The following is a 14,033-nucleotide window of genomic DNA, read 5'->3' as shown; positions in this document are numbered from 1 at the left end:
CCCAGAGGTGAGCTTGGTCCTCAGGGTAAAGGGGATTGTTTGGTGGGGAAGGGGAGGTTGACTTTGTTTCCTCATTCCTCACTTTTCTAACCATCTTTTTGGCCCTGGAGCGTCTAGAGATAGAGGGTGTTGTGTATGGAAAACTATTAAAATTCTAAGCTATCACTTGCTTACAGTGCTCAAGGGTTTCCTGGTCCCGCTCACAGGCTAGGGGGCTCTGTAGGGAAGCATGTGATTAGAAGCAGCTTGCAGCAAGCCAGTCCAGAGTAAAGTAGGGTAAATTGTGCCTCTCTGCTTTAGGGAGCAGCCTGCTTTGTCTCACTCTGGTTTTGGTTGTTGCGTGTTAGGGTTCTGGATTCTAAGAAATAAAGCTGTATTACTTTGCAACCTTCCAGGAAGAGGATTTATGTTATTATCTGTATCTGCACATGCTGTGAGTGTAACAGAAGGCTGCTCCTTGCCGCTTCCTGAAGAAACAGACAAACACATTTTACTGGGGGAAAACATGACACTTTATTTTTCATCCATGCATGTAAACAGCCTGGTGGGTGGGCACGCCTGAGGGAGGGACCCTGTTGGGAACCAAACAGCCCCTTTCCCGCAAAACGCTTCCCACTGCTAACATGAGCCCTTTTGGTGTTCCCAACCGCACAGCGGAGCTGCAAAAATGACTTCCAGGCACTCTGGATGGGATTCAAACCTAACCCCCTGCTTAATTAATAAAACCATTTCCAATCACTAAGGAATTCATCAATGCAACTTTGATTCCAACTGGCCAATGAGCCCCAGGGTGTATAAGAAACAAACCACACGATCCCACTCCTCGTCTTGGGATTCTTTTTTCCGGGAATCCAAACATTGACAAATAAATTATCTTCTGCTTTGGCTCTTGCATAGTCAAAAAGTTTTGACCTGATTGGAAGGAAGAGTCCTATGCATCTGATCGCACTCCTGCCTCAGCGCCACATGAGGCTGACACACACAGGCCATATGTGTACACACACACACACACGGCTCATGTGCATACATTCATGCATACACACATAGGTTTTTGTGTGCACACACCTTGCATGCACCCACACAGCCCATCCACGCACCCACACACACTAGGCCCATGTGGGCACACATGGCAAAGGAAAGGAGCGAGGTTCGACCTTATTTCAGTTCCATTTCCGAGCTGGATTTGTGGGCCCTTCTCCTTGAGGAGCAGAATTTGACTCCCAGGACAACAGTGGCAATCAAGAGGAGCAGTCCGAGGACAAGCAGGACCCACTGTCCTGCGGCGGCTTGATTCCTATCCAGTGACATCCCCAGGAAACTGACTCTGGCACTAGACTGTGCTTGACCTGATTGAGAAGCAAGAAGAAAACGGGGGGTTGCAGCGATTTGCTGGGCGGGTGCGTGCCAAACGGGCAGATCTGCCGAAGGCCCCATTCCTCTGCACAAGTGGAGCCACGTAGCCCCAGGGGATCTCGGCAGATAAACGCCCCCGAGTCGCGGGTGGGTCCTTAACCAAGCTTGCCCAGTGCAGGCAGTGAGTGTTTGAAAACAAGCCCCTGGCTCGTGGGGAAGCATCTGTTGCTGCCGGTTTGCCAGGGCTGGGTCTACCAGCAAAGGAGCCTAAGCACCAGGCTGTCTTGGCAGCGACAGAGCTAAGCACCTTGTGATGCATCGTGCAGAGTGTGACTGACAGCAAGCTGCATGCACTCCCCCACTCCAGTCTAACGGACATTTCTAGGCAGAGGTGAAAGTAAGACGGTACAGCGTACTGGCAAGAGCTGGTACACAGCCGACCATACCGGCAGGGGGCAGCTTCCCCAGGCCAGCGATTTAAAGGGCCTGGGGCTCCCAGCTCCTGCTACTGCAGCCAGAGCCCCAGGCCCTTTAAATCTCAATTTAAAGGGCCCGGGGATTTAAAGGGCCCCACCCCATTTCAGTTGAGGCCCCGCCCCCTGCTCAGGACTCCGGTGTACTGGTAAGTCCTTTAAATTACTTTCACCCCTGTTTCCAGGCTCCCCTCTTCCCAAACAGAGCAGCCTCATTTAGATCCCTTCCAGCCCCACGCACAAATGCACCTGGTCCTTGGGTGTGAACATCATGCCAGCGATGACTGACAGCCCTGGGGACTGAATCGCACAGAGCAGCAGGACAAGCTCCTCCCCCAGCCCTGCAGCCCCTCCCCCTTGCACGTGGGGGGGAGAAAAGAGGGGGAGAAATGCCGTCTCAGTGACGTGTTCACTTCGTGGTCTCTCCCCAGAGCCTGCCAGCAAGTGGGGCCGGCTGGGAACAATGGTGCTGGTGGGAGTCAGAGCACCAAGCCAAGTTTCCCACATCATGCGCCGCGTTTCCAGCGGGGCAGAACTCTCTCACACCCTCCGCTGGAAGTACCTGCATACGGTGTCCAGTTGTACTCGGGCCAGCCCAGGGTCTCCCCGTTCTTGGTGTTCTCCTGGATCAGCCAGTCCGTCAGCGGCTTGAAGTAGGTCATCAGGGCATCAGCCGACATGGTGGGCTGCCCCGTGATGAGCTGCATGGCCTCCGGCCAGGGCTTGCTGTAGCCCAGCTTCATGGCGTTCCTGCCGACGAGAGCGAGCTGCTCCAGGCACTGCTGCGGCAGACGCGGGTGCCGAAGCTGCACTTGCAAACAGCCCCAGCCTCCCGCCCCGTCCCTCTGAGGGGCTGGCGACGCGGCGGTCAGGGGGGTGACTGCAGCACATGGAGGCACACCCCGGCTAGCTCTGAGCTAGCTCGCACGGGTGGCTTTGCTGCTTTTGGTACCCGAGTACGTCCCCTGGGACCTGTGCTGTCCGCCTCCAAGCTAGCTCAGGGGCGTCACCACACAGCTGTGCGGCCAGACCCTTAGGCAGCCCCTGGGGGTTGTGCCAAAGGCCTCCTCTAGGGGGCGACAATCGCACGCAGGCAAGGCCAAGCCGTTACTAACGCCGAGAGCTGAGGCTCAGCCGGGGGCTTTAATGGGGCGCGAGCCAGGAGGCAGAGGGAGGCCATTTAACCGGCCGGACTGGGCTGGGCAGACACAGGGCACCGTATTTCAGATGAAGACCCGCTGCTCCGGCGTACAGTGGTCTCGCTGCAGATCTGTACAGCAGTGAAAGGGTTACGTCTGCTTTTCCTGGGGGGTGGGGCGGGGCGGGGGCTCTTTCTTAAAACCAGACTTCATCCTTGCAGAAATCAAGGTGCCACCTAGTAGTGGCCTCTGATATTGCACCATATCTCCCTCGTGTAGTGGTCCCCAAACTTTTTCTGTCAGGCGCCCCCTTACCAGTAATGGAATCTATCCACGCCCCCCACCCCCACCCCCCGGGAGCTGCAGTTGGGAGCCAGGCCAGGGCTGGGAGCGGAGCTGCAGTCGGAAGCCGGGCTGGGAGCCGGGGGCTGGGAGTTGGGGGCCAAGCCACAGCCAGGTGCCAAGCCATGGTCAGGACCCTGGGCTGGAAACGGAGCTGCGGTCAAGGCCGGAAGCTGGGGGCCGAGCGGAACTGGGGACAGAGTGGGGCTGAGTGGCGCTCCCTCCCTGCCCTCCCCATGGGGGCTGGCCCAGGCTCTACCGCACCCCCTGGAAGATTTCTCAACCCCCACCCTCACTGGAGGGCGTGCCCCACAGTTTGGCGACCTCTGCCCTAGCGGAAGACGAGTGCGTTCCCACAAGTGTGGCCAACGCCGTTCAAACAGCGGCTGCTCCTGACTGGCTCAGATGCATCCACGGAGATAACCGGGGGGATTCAGCTGCTCCTCCTGACTTCACCACCTTGCTGGGAAGGGCGCAGACCCCAGTATTTGTACCTGGAGCCAGCCAGGACTCCACAGGGGCCTTAGAGCCAACCACGTCACCGGCAAGGTGGGGTGGAGGAGAACGCAGAGGTACTGGAGACCAGCATGTCCACCGCTTGGCTGTAAGCCTTTGTCCTCGTGCGGCACAAGGATCTCAAAGCACCTGGCAAACAGTCACTACTGCAGTGCTCTGGGAAGCTGCTGGGGCTGCAGATGGAGAACAGGAGGCTTAAGTGACTTTCCTGTTGAGTCAGCTGGGGAGCTGGGAATAGAACCCAGGAGTCCTGGCCCTCAGTCACTTGCCCTACACATTCTCTCCCATCACACAGGCGAACGTCCCCGGTGTTAAAGGAGAGATTTAAAACCAGAAAAGGCCATCAGGAGACGTCCAAGAGGGCAGGCTCTGTGCTGGCCTCCTGGCATTCTTACTTCTGGCACGCAGGCTCTGGAGGACCCCCTGGGTCTCTCCCGGCTGCTATACTCACGCCAGCAGGGTTCCGGCTTCCTTGGACTGGTAGATGTCACACTTGTGCAGGGGCCCTGTGTCACCGGCGGCTTTGCAGAGGGCTTGGTGGAACTGGAACTGGATCACAAAACTGACAAAGTACCTGGATTGGGGGATTGGAGGGAACGTGAGCAGGGCTGGCCAACAACTCTGGGGCCTCGTCAGGCCACATCAAATATTTCCAGGCCAGGTGGAACCTGGACACGCAAGTGCTTTGTCTGAGAGTCCGTGGAGCAGCAGGCCTCAGAGCCAGCCCTGCACTGTGCTATACAGCATGCTATACAGATTCAAAATGCAAAAACAGGACACATGCAGGATCCCCGCCCCACTCCATGGCCCTGCCCCATGCTCCTCCTCTTCTCCCAGAGGCTCCATGCCCTGGCCAGGCTGGAAGCCGGAGCTGGGTAGTGGCAAGAGATGTCCAGGGAAGCCGGGCTGCTGTGGGGAGCCCCGGACCCTCCACCAGCCCTGGGTGTGGGGCCAAGGTGCCTGAGAGCAGCCCCTGCCCCTTGTCCCCACTTTCCATCTGCCCTGGGAGGCATGCCCTGGGGAGTCTGGGGCTCCTCACAGCAGCCCAGGCTCCCTGGGTGGCTCTTCCTACTGCCCAGCTCCGGCTTCCAGCCTGGCCAGGGCCAGGGCTTCGGGGGGGTGGGGGGGAGAGGAGAAGCAGGGGGTGCCTCACAGCAAGGGGGGGGGACTTAAGCCCACCTCAGCCCCCCCATCCCACCAGAAAGAGACTGGCACCACCTGAGCCTCGGGCAGGCACAGAGCAGTGCCCCGGGGAATCCGGGACAAATGCTGTCCTGGAGTCATCCAGCCTAGAACCGGGACTTGAAATGTGCATTCGGGACGGTCCTGCCCAGTCAGGGACGGTCCTGCCCAGTCACCCACATGGGGCTATATTCAAGTGCTTGTTTGGACATACAGATGTCAATAGTCCTAGGTGCCGCTGTATTCCCAATCGACCTCAGGGGGAGTAAACTAGTAAACTCAGGGGGCCCAGGAGTGTAATGGCTACAGTTGGGAGTGGCCCAGAACATTGGGGTTAGCCTCCCCAGGCTGACAAAAAGCCCTTGAATCACTCAAAGACCTCAAGACGGCAGTTTAGCTCATGACATGACATTTAGCAACATGAATGACAGCACGGCTAGAATCACCACTGCTGCCCACAACACCCCAGCCTTTCCGGAGGGCTCGCCCCCAAGCCGTGACCACGTCCAGCCCTGCTCCCGAAGGCACCCTAGCTCCTTGTGCACGTGGCTGACAGACAGGTGACCCCCAGGCTGCAGTTCTTGTCATTGCTGGACGGGTCTGGTATCGACAGACCGGATCATCCATGCCCACCCACTACCCACCCCGTCATCCCCCCTCTCACTGCGGCCCTTCCACCCAGGTCAGATGAGTGGCTACGGGCTGAGCCGGGCTCATTGCCAAGCAAAGGCGAAGGGAGTCAGTAGGAGAGGCATGCCTGCGTACCTGACATAGGGAACGTTGGCCGGGATGTGAAACTTTGCACCAGGATCAAAGTCATCCTCCGACCTGGGCACAGGCGGGCACAACCCCTGGTACTTCAACCTGCACGGTGGGGTGAGGAGAAAGCAGCGGTTAGAGACCTCCAACCAGCACAGCTCCACAAGACGGGAGGGAGACTGCGTGTGAGCAGGGGAGGGGGCACACAGCAAGAGAGGGACTGGTGAGAGCAGAGACCTCCTCAAGGTTGGGGAGGGGAGAAGCTGTGGAACCTGACAGGACTGCCAGGCGAGCATCCTACATTGCAATGAGATGGGTAGATTCCCCAGACCGGACCTCACGCGGCAGAGAATTGCTCGGAGCCCTTTGCTGCCCAGGGGTGCAGTTGGATGTGTCCCCAGTGCCAGGCCGGCACCTCCGACTGACCTGAGGTTCCACCACTGCTGGTTATATTCGTCCTCCTGAATGCGCCCGTCAAACACCTTCCAGCGCCACTGGTCCATCAGGTACCCAAAGGGCAGGAAGGCGATCTTATCCAGGGCAATGCTCATCAGGTAGTTAATGTCACTCTCTGCAAAGGACGGGGAGCGGACGGGAGGTCAGCGAGGCAGCGCGTCCAGCGCCCAGCAGATCCCTCGCCACCCCCACTGGCCAGCAGCCCATCGACATCAGCAGCCTCTGATGGGCCTTGGAAAGTTCTAAGCCGAGAGCTGGATAAGCAGCCAACAGCCCTCAGTACCAACAGCTGACAGCCTGCCCCCAGCCCCCTCCCAGGCTCGCTGACTTCTGGGGAGCGAGCCCCGGGCCCTGGCCAGCTCACCGTTGTTGTCCTCTACTCGATCCAGTAGATTGATGCTGTGCAGGTGCTTGGGCGTGGAGACCGACAGGGCCATGACGTCGCCGATGGCCTCGTGGAAGCCGGGGTTGGCCCCGTCGCGGAAGGAGATGGGTTGGTCCTTGTACTGCAGGAAGTATTGGACGTGCCCCATCTCGTGGTGGACGGTGATCAGGTCGTCCATGTTCACCACCGTGCACTGCTTAATCCTGGAACGTGGGGCGAGAGAGAGCGCGCGCACGGGTTAATATGGGGACGGGGGCGGGAGAGAAAGCAAGCAAGAAACTACTACGATGGAAGCTACAGAAATACCCGATGTGCCCAGACAGATAGCACAGACATGCACCCAGACAGAGAGACCCAGACAGCGAGCTGCAGCTCCCCTCAGCTACATCTGCAGCAAACAAGCCCCATGGCAGCGAGTCTCAGAGCCCTGGTCAACTGACTTTGGCTCACACCGCCAGGCTAAAAATAGCCATGTAGACACTGGGGCTTGGGCTGGAGCCTGGGCTCTGAAACCCGGCAAGGCTGGAGGGTCTTGAAGCCTCAACGGCTATTTTCAGCCCCACAGCGCTAGTCCCTGGACCTGGGCTCCGAGACTCCCTGCCGTGGGCTGTTTTAGCTGGATGGACGTACCCACCAACATGCAGTTCCCAGGGCTGGAGCAGGCTTCCTGCAGGGATGCAGGCCTGAAGTGGGGCTGGACTGACACCCCGGTGCAGAGTGTGGCTCCGTGTTGTTGTCCCCAGCCACTGACAGAGTCAATCTGCCTGCAGCCCTGGCCCAGGGCTCAAAATCCTGCTCCAACTAGGGGCAGGAACAGCCTGCCCTGCCGCGAGGATTGGCAAACAGACAAGACATCAAAGCAGTGGGCAGGGTGTCCCTGGGGGCAGGGAGCTGCCAGGATTGGCAATCGCTCTGCTAAGACCCCTCTGCTCAAGTGCCAGCCTGGGGCACTGCTCCCGGCCCTGTCCCTGGAGGCACCTGAAGTCCTTGCGGTTGTAGAAGTCCCAAGCAGAGGCGTGGCACACCACTTCCCGGCCGGCTGGCTTCTCAATCATGGACTTGGCCCAGAACTCTGGCGGCATGGGGATCAGGCCCAGGGAAGTAAAGAACTTATCCGACTCTTGAAACATCCTCTCTGGGGTCCAGCCCTGTGCAGCCAGCAGAGAGAGCACATGGGAGCCGGAACGGTCCAGGGCGGACAGGCAGGAAGCCAGGGCCAGTAACACGGCAGCACTTCTCGCCTCCGAATCTCAGGCCATCAGGAAGGAGGGACTCAGGGTGGTTCCACACTGGGAACTGGCAGAGCTACATCGCTCAGAGGGGTGAAAATCCACCCCTGTGCGATGTAGTTTAGCTGACCAAACCCCCAGCGTAGACAGCTCTAGGTCAAAGTTTCAGGGATTATCTCTTGGGGCAGGGGACTGCAGTCTAGGACGTGCTCAGTAACAGGAGGCTCTGGGACTGCTCTAAGGAGTGACTCCAGTTTGTGCCTAACACAGCACTGACTTCCTGGCCCATACAGCCCCCCCCTGCCATTAGCAACACGAAATATAAACCTCAGTCTGTTTATTCCTGAGCTTAGCAGGTCCCTGTAGGACCCTCTGTGCTATACCTACCTCCATCTGCCTCACAGACAGCAAGAGCCTGCTCATGTTGCTTTGCACCTTATATAGTTATTTTACACCGGTGCATGGGTGGGGGGTGCTGACATACTGAGCTGGGAGCGATTTTCACCCACTTAGCACAGCTGGGAATGCTGGAACAAGGTGCAAGGCAAAGGAGATTCAGCCCCTTTTCAACCCAGGGTGGAGCTAATAGGACCCACCTGGTCTGGTTACCAGGTGGAGCCAGAAGAAGAACTCTGAATTTCTCTGCAAGGTGCTATCTTGATTCTCTCCAATTTTACAACAGAGTATCCTACTGGTTCCTGAGCTGCATAAGTGTGAGGAGAATCAGGCCCAGTTATTCAGGCTGGTTATTCTGAGACCTGAACTGTTTCCCGGGGGAAGGGAAGTCAGCATCACCTAGACAGAAGAAGGGGTTCCCAAGAGCAGAGTCTCAAAGAGTTTGAACGCACTGACCTGTTTTTGCATGGCCGGGGTGGCATCCACTTTCGTGGCACTAGGGTAGGGCATCACCAAGTCAAAAATGTTGGACCACGACTGGGCCCACATATTCCCTAGAGACCCGCAAGCGGATTTGGGGGCAGGAAGCAGGGGAGAAAGGGAGAAAAGAACAAAGCAAAGTTACTCCCAGCCCCGGAGCCAGAAGGGACGTCACTCCCTTAGGCTATTTTCAAAGATGCCTAAGGGCTTTGGATGCCTGTAAAGGGAATCCCAGGGGTGGCTCTGAAAGCCTCAGCCCTGGCTTGCAAAGGGGGGAAGGGAGCTGGTCAGCCTCCCTGCTCCTCCCGTCCTCCTCCCAGCCAGAAATCCTCCTCCTGTCCTCAAATGCAACCCTGTTCTCGGGGTAACACATGACTCCATGAGTCCCTTTTCTGTACTAAAAGGTCCTGGTTGAGAGACCTGGCGAAAGCCAATGTAACTCCACTGCCATCAGTGAGAGGAAGGACAGTTCAGTGGTTAGCGTGCAAGCCTAGGATTTAGCAGACCTGGCTTCAATTCTCTGTTCTGCCACAGACTTCCTGGGTGACCTTGGACAAGTGTCTTAGGCGCAGGTCCTCACAGGTACTTAGGCTCCTGCCTTCTCTTGAGTTCTATGGACATTAGGAATTTGCATACCTTTGAGGATCTGGGCCTTAGCCACTCTGTGCCTCAGTTTCCCATCTGTACAATGGGGATCATGCCCTGCCCTCCCTCACATATAAGCTTGTGAGATGCTCAGATAGTGCAGTGATGGGGCCAGAGAGACAGAAATGGAGCTGGCCTGGCTTTGATACCCAGTTTCAGCTTGGGGCCAAGAGCCCAGAGAGGCGGGAAAACATCACCCAGTATGTAGCGCAGCGGACTGCAAAGCAGGACTCCTGCCTTGGCAGCCGGCTCGCTGGGACTCGCGGTAGATCAGACAGTTCCCACGGTTAGATGCCCCGAGTTTGATACCCGGGGCCAGACTTCGCAGAGAGCTCTGGGCGATTTTGTCAGGTGCAGCACTCTGTGTGCTGGGCTCTTTGCAAAGCCGGGCCCCACCGGTGAGCACCGGGCCTGTGGGGAAGTCTGGGCCCTAACAACGGGCCCTGATTTCCAGAGGATGGGGGCCCTTTCGTTCCAATGGGCCCTTACCCACTAGCACCATCACCCCCACATTAACAGGGTGATTCACTGCCCCACGGAAAACTGGCCACTGGAGCCAGCTGGGAGGATGGGGTGTTAGGTCTCCGGGGTGGGGGCAAAGGAGAAGGAGGTCCATCTCAGACGTCAGTGGCCCCTGGCCATCCCAGCGCCCAGACAATAATGTCCCAAGAGATGCAACGGCCCCGGGCGTGCCCCGGGGGGGGTCTTACCAAGCAGGTGAGCTGGGATGGGGCCCTTCAGGTTGATGTGCTCCTGTCCGTATTTGTTGAGGAGGGCGCGGCGCACGTAGGCATGCAGGTTGAGGTACAGGGGCTGCAGCTGCTGGTACAGCTGCTCCAGGTCCGCTTCGAAGGTGGGCGTCTCGTAGAGGGATCTCCAGAAGGCCCCATTGTCCGTGTGACCTGCTCGGATGCAGAAGGAGAGCGGAGATCGTGAGCACCCTGCCATGTCCGCATTGGTGCCCTGCTGCTGATCTCCACAGGCTGCACCAGCCCTGGCCCGGGGACAGCCCTGCCCCCTCGCTCCGGGGCTGGAAGTGTGGGCGGAGGGCGGCTGACTGAGCCATTGTAGTTGGCTCCAAGTGGCCTTCCTCATCTCCCTCATCTAGCTCCCATCACGCTGGGCTTTCAGAGACCCCAGGCCACACCCAGGACCTTGCTGGGGGCTGCTGCTTTTTAGTCCACTTCCCTTCAGCCAAGCCCGTGAAGCCCTGCGAGGCGTTTGCCTGGGGCCATAGTGAGATTGTCCAAGGGGCCTAAGGAAAGTCGAGGCCTGGTTCCCATTGAATCCCAGTGGAACTGGGCACTGAGGAAAAGGAGGATTGTGTCTGAGTAAGGAGCTCAGGGTTGGGCACAGGGAGCTGGAGGCCTCTGATAAATCTTCTGCGGTGGGGTGGGGATGGGAGCGCAGTGGGGCGGCTATAGAGGGGCGGGGACGGGAGCGCAGTGGGGTAGACATGGGAGCAGAGTGGGGCAGGGAGGGGGGTGTGGTGGGACAGGCACAGGGGATGGGGACGGGAGTGCAGTGGGGCGGCTATAGAGGGGATGGAAGTGTAGTGGGGCGGAGATGGGGATGGGTCAGGAGCACAGTGCAGTGGGGATGGGAGCTGAGTGGGGCAGGGATGGGGATGCATTGGGGCAGGGATGGGGAGTGTGGTGGGATGGGCACAGGGGGTGAGGACGGGAGTGCAGTGGGGCAGGGATGGGGAGGGGATGGGAGTGCAGTGGGGTAGACATGGGAGCGCAGAGAGGAGGCTATAGAGGGGCGGGATGGGAGCACAGTGGGGCAGAGATAGGAGTGGGGACAGGAGCACAGTGGGGCAGGGATGGGAGTGCACTGGGGGCAGGGATAGGAGTGTGGTGGGACGGGCACAGGGGGTGGGGACGGGAGTGCAGTGGGGCAGGGATAGGGGAGGGGATGGGATGGGAGTGCAGTGGGGTAGACATGGGAGCGCAGAGAGGAGGCTATAGAGGGGCGGGATGGGAGCACAGTGGGGCAGAGATAGGAGTGGGGACAGGAGCACAGTGGGGCAGGGATGGGAGTGCACTGGGGGCAGGGATAGGAGTGTGGTGGGACGGGCACAGGGGGTGGGGATGGGAGTGCAGTGGGGCAGGGATAGGGGAGGGGATGGGAGTGCAGTGGGGTAGACATGGGAGCGCAGAGAGGAGGCTATAGAGGAGCGGGATGGGAGCGCAGTGGGGCAGAGATAGGAGTGGGGACAGGAGCACAGTGGGGCAGGGATGGGAGTGCACTGGGGGCAGAGATAGGAGTGGGGACAGGAGCACAGTGGGGCAGGGATGGGAGTGCACTGGGGGCAGGGATAGGAGTGTGGTGGGATGGACACAGGGGGTGGGGACGGGAGCGCAGTGGGGCGGGGACGGGAGCAGGCTGTGTCGTTAGGGAGTGGTGGGCCCTCTCCCTTTGGGAAGGCACCTCCACAGCAGGAAGCTGACCATTAAGCCTGGCTGCCTTGTTGCTCAGCTCCACATATCTCTTGTATTTGCTTTTGATCTCCTTCCCGGAGGCGTCCCGCCAGCCCTTCCAGAAGAAGAGGAGCTCGTCATAATCCCGCGACTTGGCTAGGATGTCGGTGAGGTCTACAAAGAGAGGAAATGACCATGGACTCCCTGCTGTGCCTCGTAACATCGCAGAACCTGGGCACTGCTGGAGTTCCCGGCTGACCCCCCATCCCCAGCCACAGCCTCTTCTACCCGTAGACCAGCCACCACAGAACGGTTCCCATTGCCCGGTCCTCCTTCACCTTCCCAGGCTCCCCTCCTAGACTCTACTGCAAACGTCCCCATGAGCTCACCTGGCGGGATCGTCTCCCACTCCCCGCTAGACTCACCCCATGGGACCGCTGCTCCCTGCCATCATTCGAACTCTGCTTTTCCCTCTAAGTCACCCTCTCCCAAAGCCCTCCTGAGAGAACCCTTGCTGGTCACAGTTTTCTCTGTTGTCCATATGAATGTAACCAGTCCTCTATATTTCACATGCTCTGTAGTGGAAACTCATCCAGAGCAATCAAGTAGGGTTTGCTAACACACTGATACTAGACCAGATTTGATACTGGGCTCCGTTGGGTTGTAGCCATCGCAGCTGAGATCAGACACGATTGGAATTCCCCGGGCATTTGGGAACCGTCACACACTTTCCTCCCAGTTTGCTGCACACACATATGGAGATCCTAGCTTTAATTTCTGGAGCACCTTCAAAGAACTTCAGGTGCTGGGCGGTGATGGTGGGCGCCTCCCATTCCCTGGAGTCCTTGCTACCCCTTACCAGGATCCAATGGATAGCACTTGTCCTGTCCCTTGCAGACCTTGGCTATGCTGTATGTGGTCTCCATGTCCGAGAGGATGTTGTTGTACTGAAAAAGAAATTGTATCCACTTAGATGCCTGTTTATTGCTCTTCACTCAGAGACAATCCAACAGCATTCCCTGTCTCCAGCCACCCTTCTCTGGCCCTTCCATCCAGAGATCTCAAAACACTTTACAGAGATGAATGAATTCAGCCTCACCACTGCCGGGAAGGTAGGGAATGAACATCCACGTTTCACAGGGCATGTGTATGGCGGGGGGAAATGGAGGCACAGAGAGACGAGACTTCCCCAAGCTCAATCTATGAGCCAGTGGAAGTCCCAGGGGCCTGAATCTTCAACCCACAGGATGCAAATCTCCCTCATTTACCTCAGTGGGAGTTTTGTCTCTCCTGTGACAAGGAGGGAGGCTGGAGCCTGGGAATCCTGAGTCCCGCTACCGTGCTCTGGGCACTAGCTGATACTCCTCCCTGCCCTCACACACAAACACTCTCTGTCTCTTTCAACGAGAGAGAGAACATGGGAAGCCAAGTGGTTTAATGGTGGCAGTCCACGCCTGGCATAACTGTACTAATAGAACCGTTGAAAAATGAGCCATAGGTCAGTCGCCTCATGCCCCCATTCTCTGTATAGGCTGAGCTCCTGCGTCAGACTACATCTCCCATGATGCACCAGGGTCTCCTCTTTTGGGGATGGGAGGCAGTGCATCATGGGAAATTGAGTCCAATTGCGGAATCCAAACAATAAATAAGAACGGGGGCGCGAGGCAACCAAACTCCAACTCCAACAAGGGTCCATGGCAGCATGTCCACATTGAAATATTTTGACTCTCACACATTCAGTTTTTGAACAAAAGAAATCATTTTTTTCCCATGGAAAGCAGATCCTTTCTGCAAAGCAATTAAGTTGAAAAAACACTTTTCTGTCAAAAAAACAGTTTTGATTGAAAAATGTTGATCAGACCTAATTACTAATCAGCTGACCAGCTCAGACACTGTACCAAATCCATGGCCTCAGACCTTCCCGGCTGGGCTTCATGACAAGGGTCAGAACTCAGCCTCCCCCTAGAACACAGACCCCACCACATGGAACTAAAGGAGAATCTCCAAGAGTTGTTAGGAGGAGCAGGGCCCATGACTAGCGCTTCTGCTTTGGGGGATTTATTAATTTCATTGGGGGAGGTATTTTTAGCAATTTTTGAGTTTTATGCAGCTGTCCAAAAATCAGGGGAGTTTCAGGACTTTCTCTTTGTATAGACTGGAATGATTCATGAGCTACATGACTCATTCCGGCCTATACTACCGTAAGGGTAATCGCTTTGTCATGGTCCCTCGTGTACTTGAACATAGTATTTTTT

The 14,033-nt window shown here is 57.5% G+C and overlaps 1 protein-coding gene across 1 annotated transcript in view; it reads right to left on the bottom strand.

Annotated features, from left to right (window-relative positions):
* Nucleotides 1-488: 488 nt before the first annotated feature.
* ACE (angiotensin I converting enzyme) overlaps nt 489-14,033 on the bottom strand; it is a 59,372-nt gene continuing 45,827 nt past the window's right edge. Inside the window, exons 15-25 of the mRNA XM_048830157.2 lie at nt 12,638-12,725; nt 11,809-11,952; nt 10,066-10,257; nt 8,687-8,784; nt 7,584-7,753; nt 6,585-6,808; nt 6,191-6,335; nt 5,771-5,869; nt 4,275-4,397; nt 2,389-2,576; nt 489-1,346 (exon numbers count right to left, since the gene is read on the bottom strand). Of these exons, the coding sequence (XP_048686114.2) occupies nt 1,156-1,346; nt 2,389-2,576; nt 4,275-4,397; nt 5,771-5,869; nt 6,191-6,335; nt 6,585-6,808; nt 7,584-7,753; nt 8,687-8,784; nt 10,066-10,257; nt 11,809-11,952; nt 12,638-12,725 (1,662 nt within the window). The 3' untranslated portion in view covers nt 489-1,155. The remainder of the gene's footprint in view (nt 1,347-2,388; nt 2,577-4,274; nt 4,398-5,770; nt 5,870-6,190; nt 6,336-6,584; nt 6,809-7,583; nt 7,754-8,686; nt 8,785-10,065; nt 10,258-11,808; nt 11,953-12,637; nt 12,726-14,033) is intronic.

The sequence above is a fragment of the Caretta caretta genome, chromosome 27 (genome assembly GCF_965140235.1).
Source record: "Caretta caretta isolate rCarCar2 chromosome 27, rCarCar1.hap1, whole genome shotgun sequence".
In the NCBI taxonomy this organism is placed as follows: domain Eukaryota; kingdom Metazoa; phylum Chordata; order Testudines; family Cheloniidae; genus Caretta; species Caretta caretta.
The sequence above is the reverse complement of the archived record's forward strand: the minus strand, read 5'-3'. Positions and strand labels throughout refer to the sequence as shown.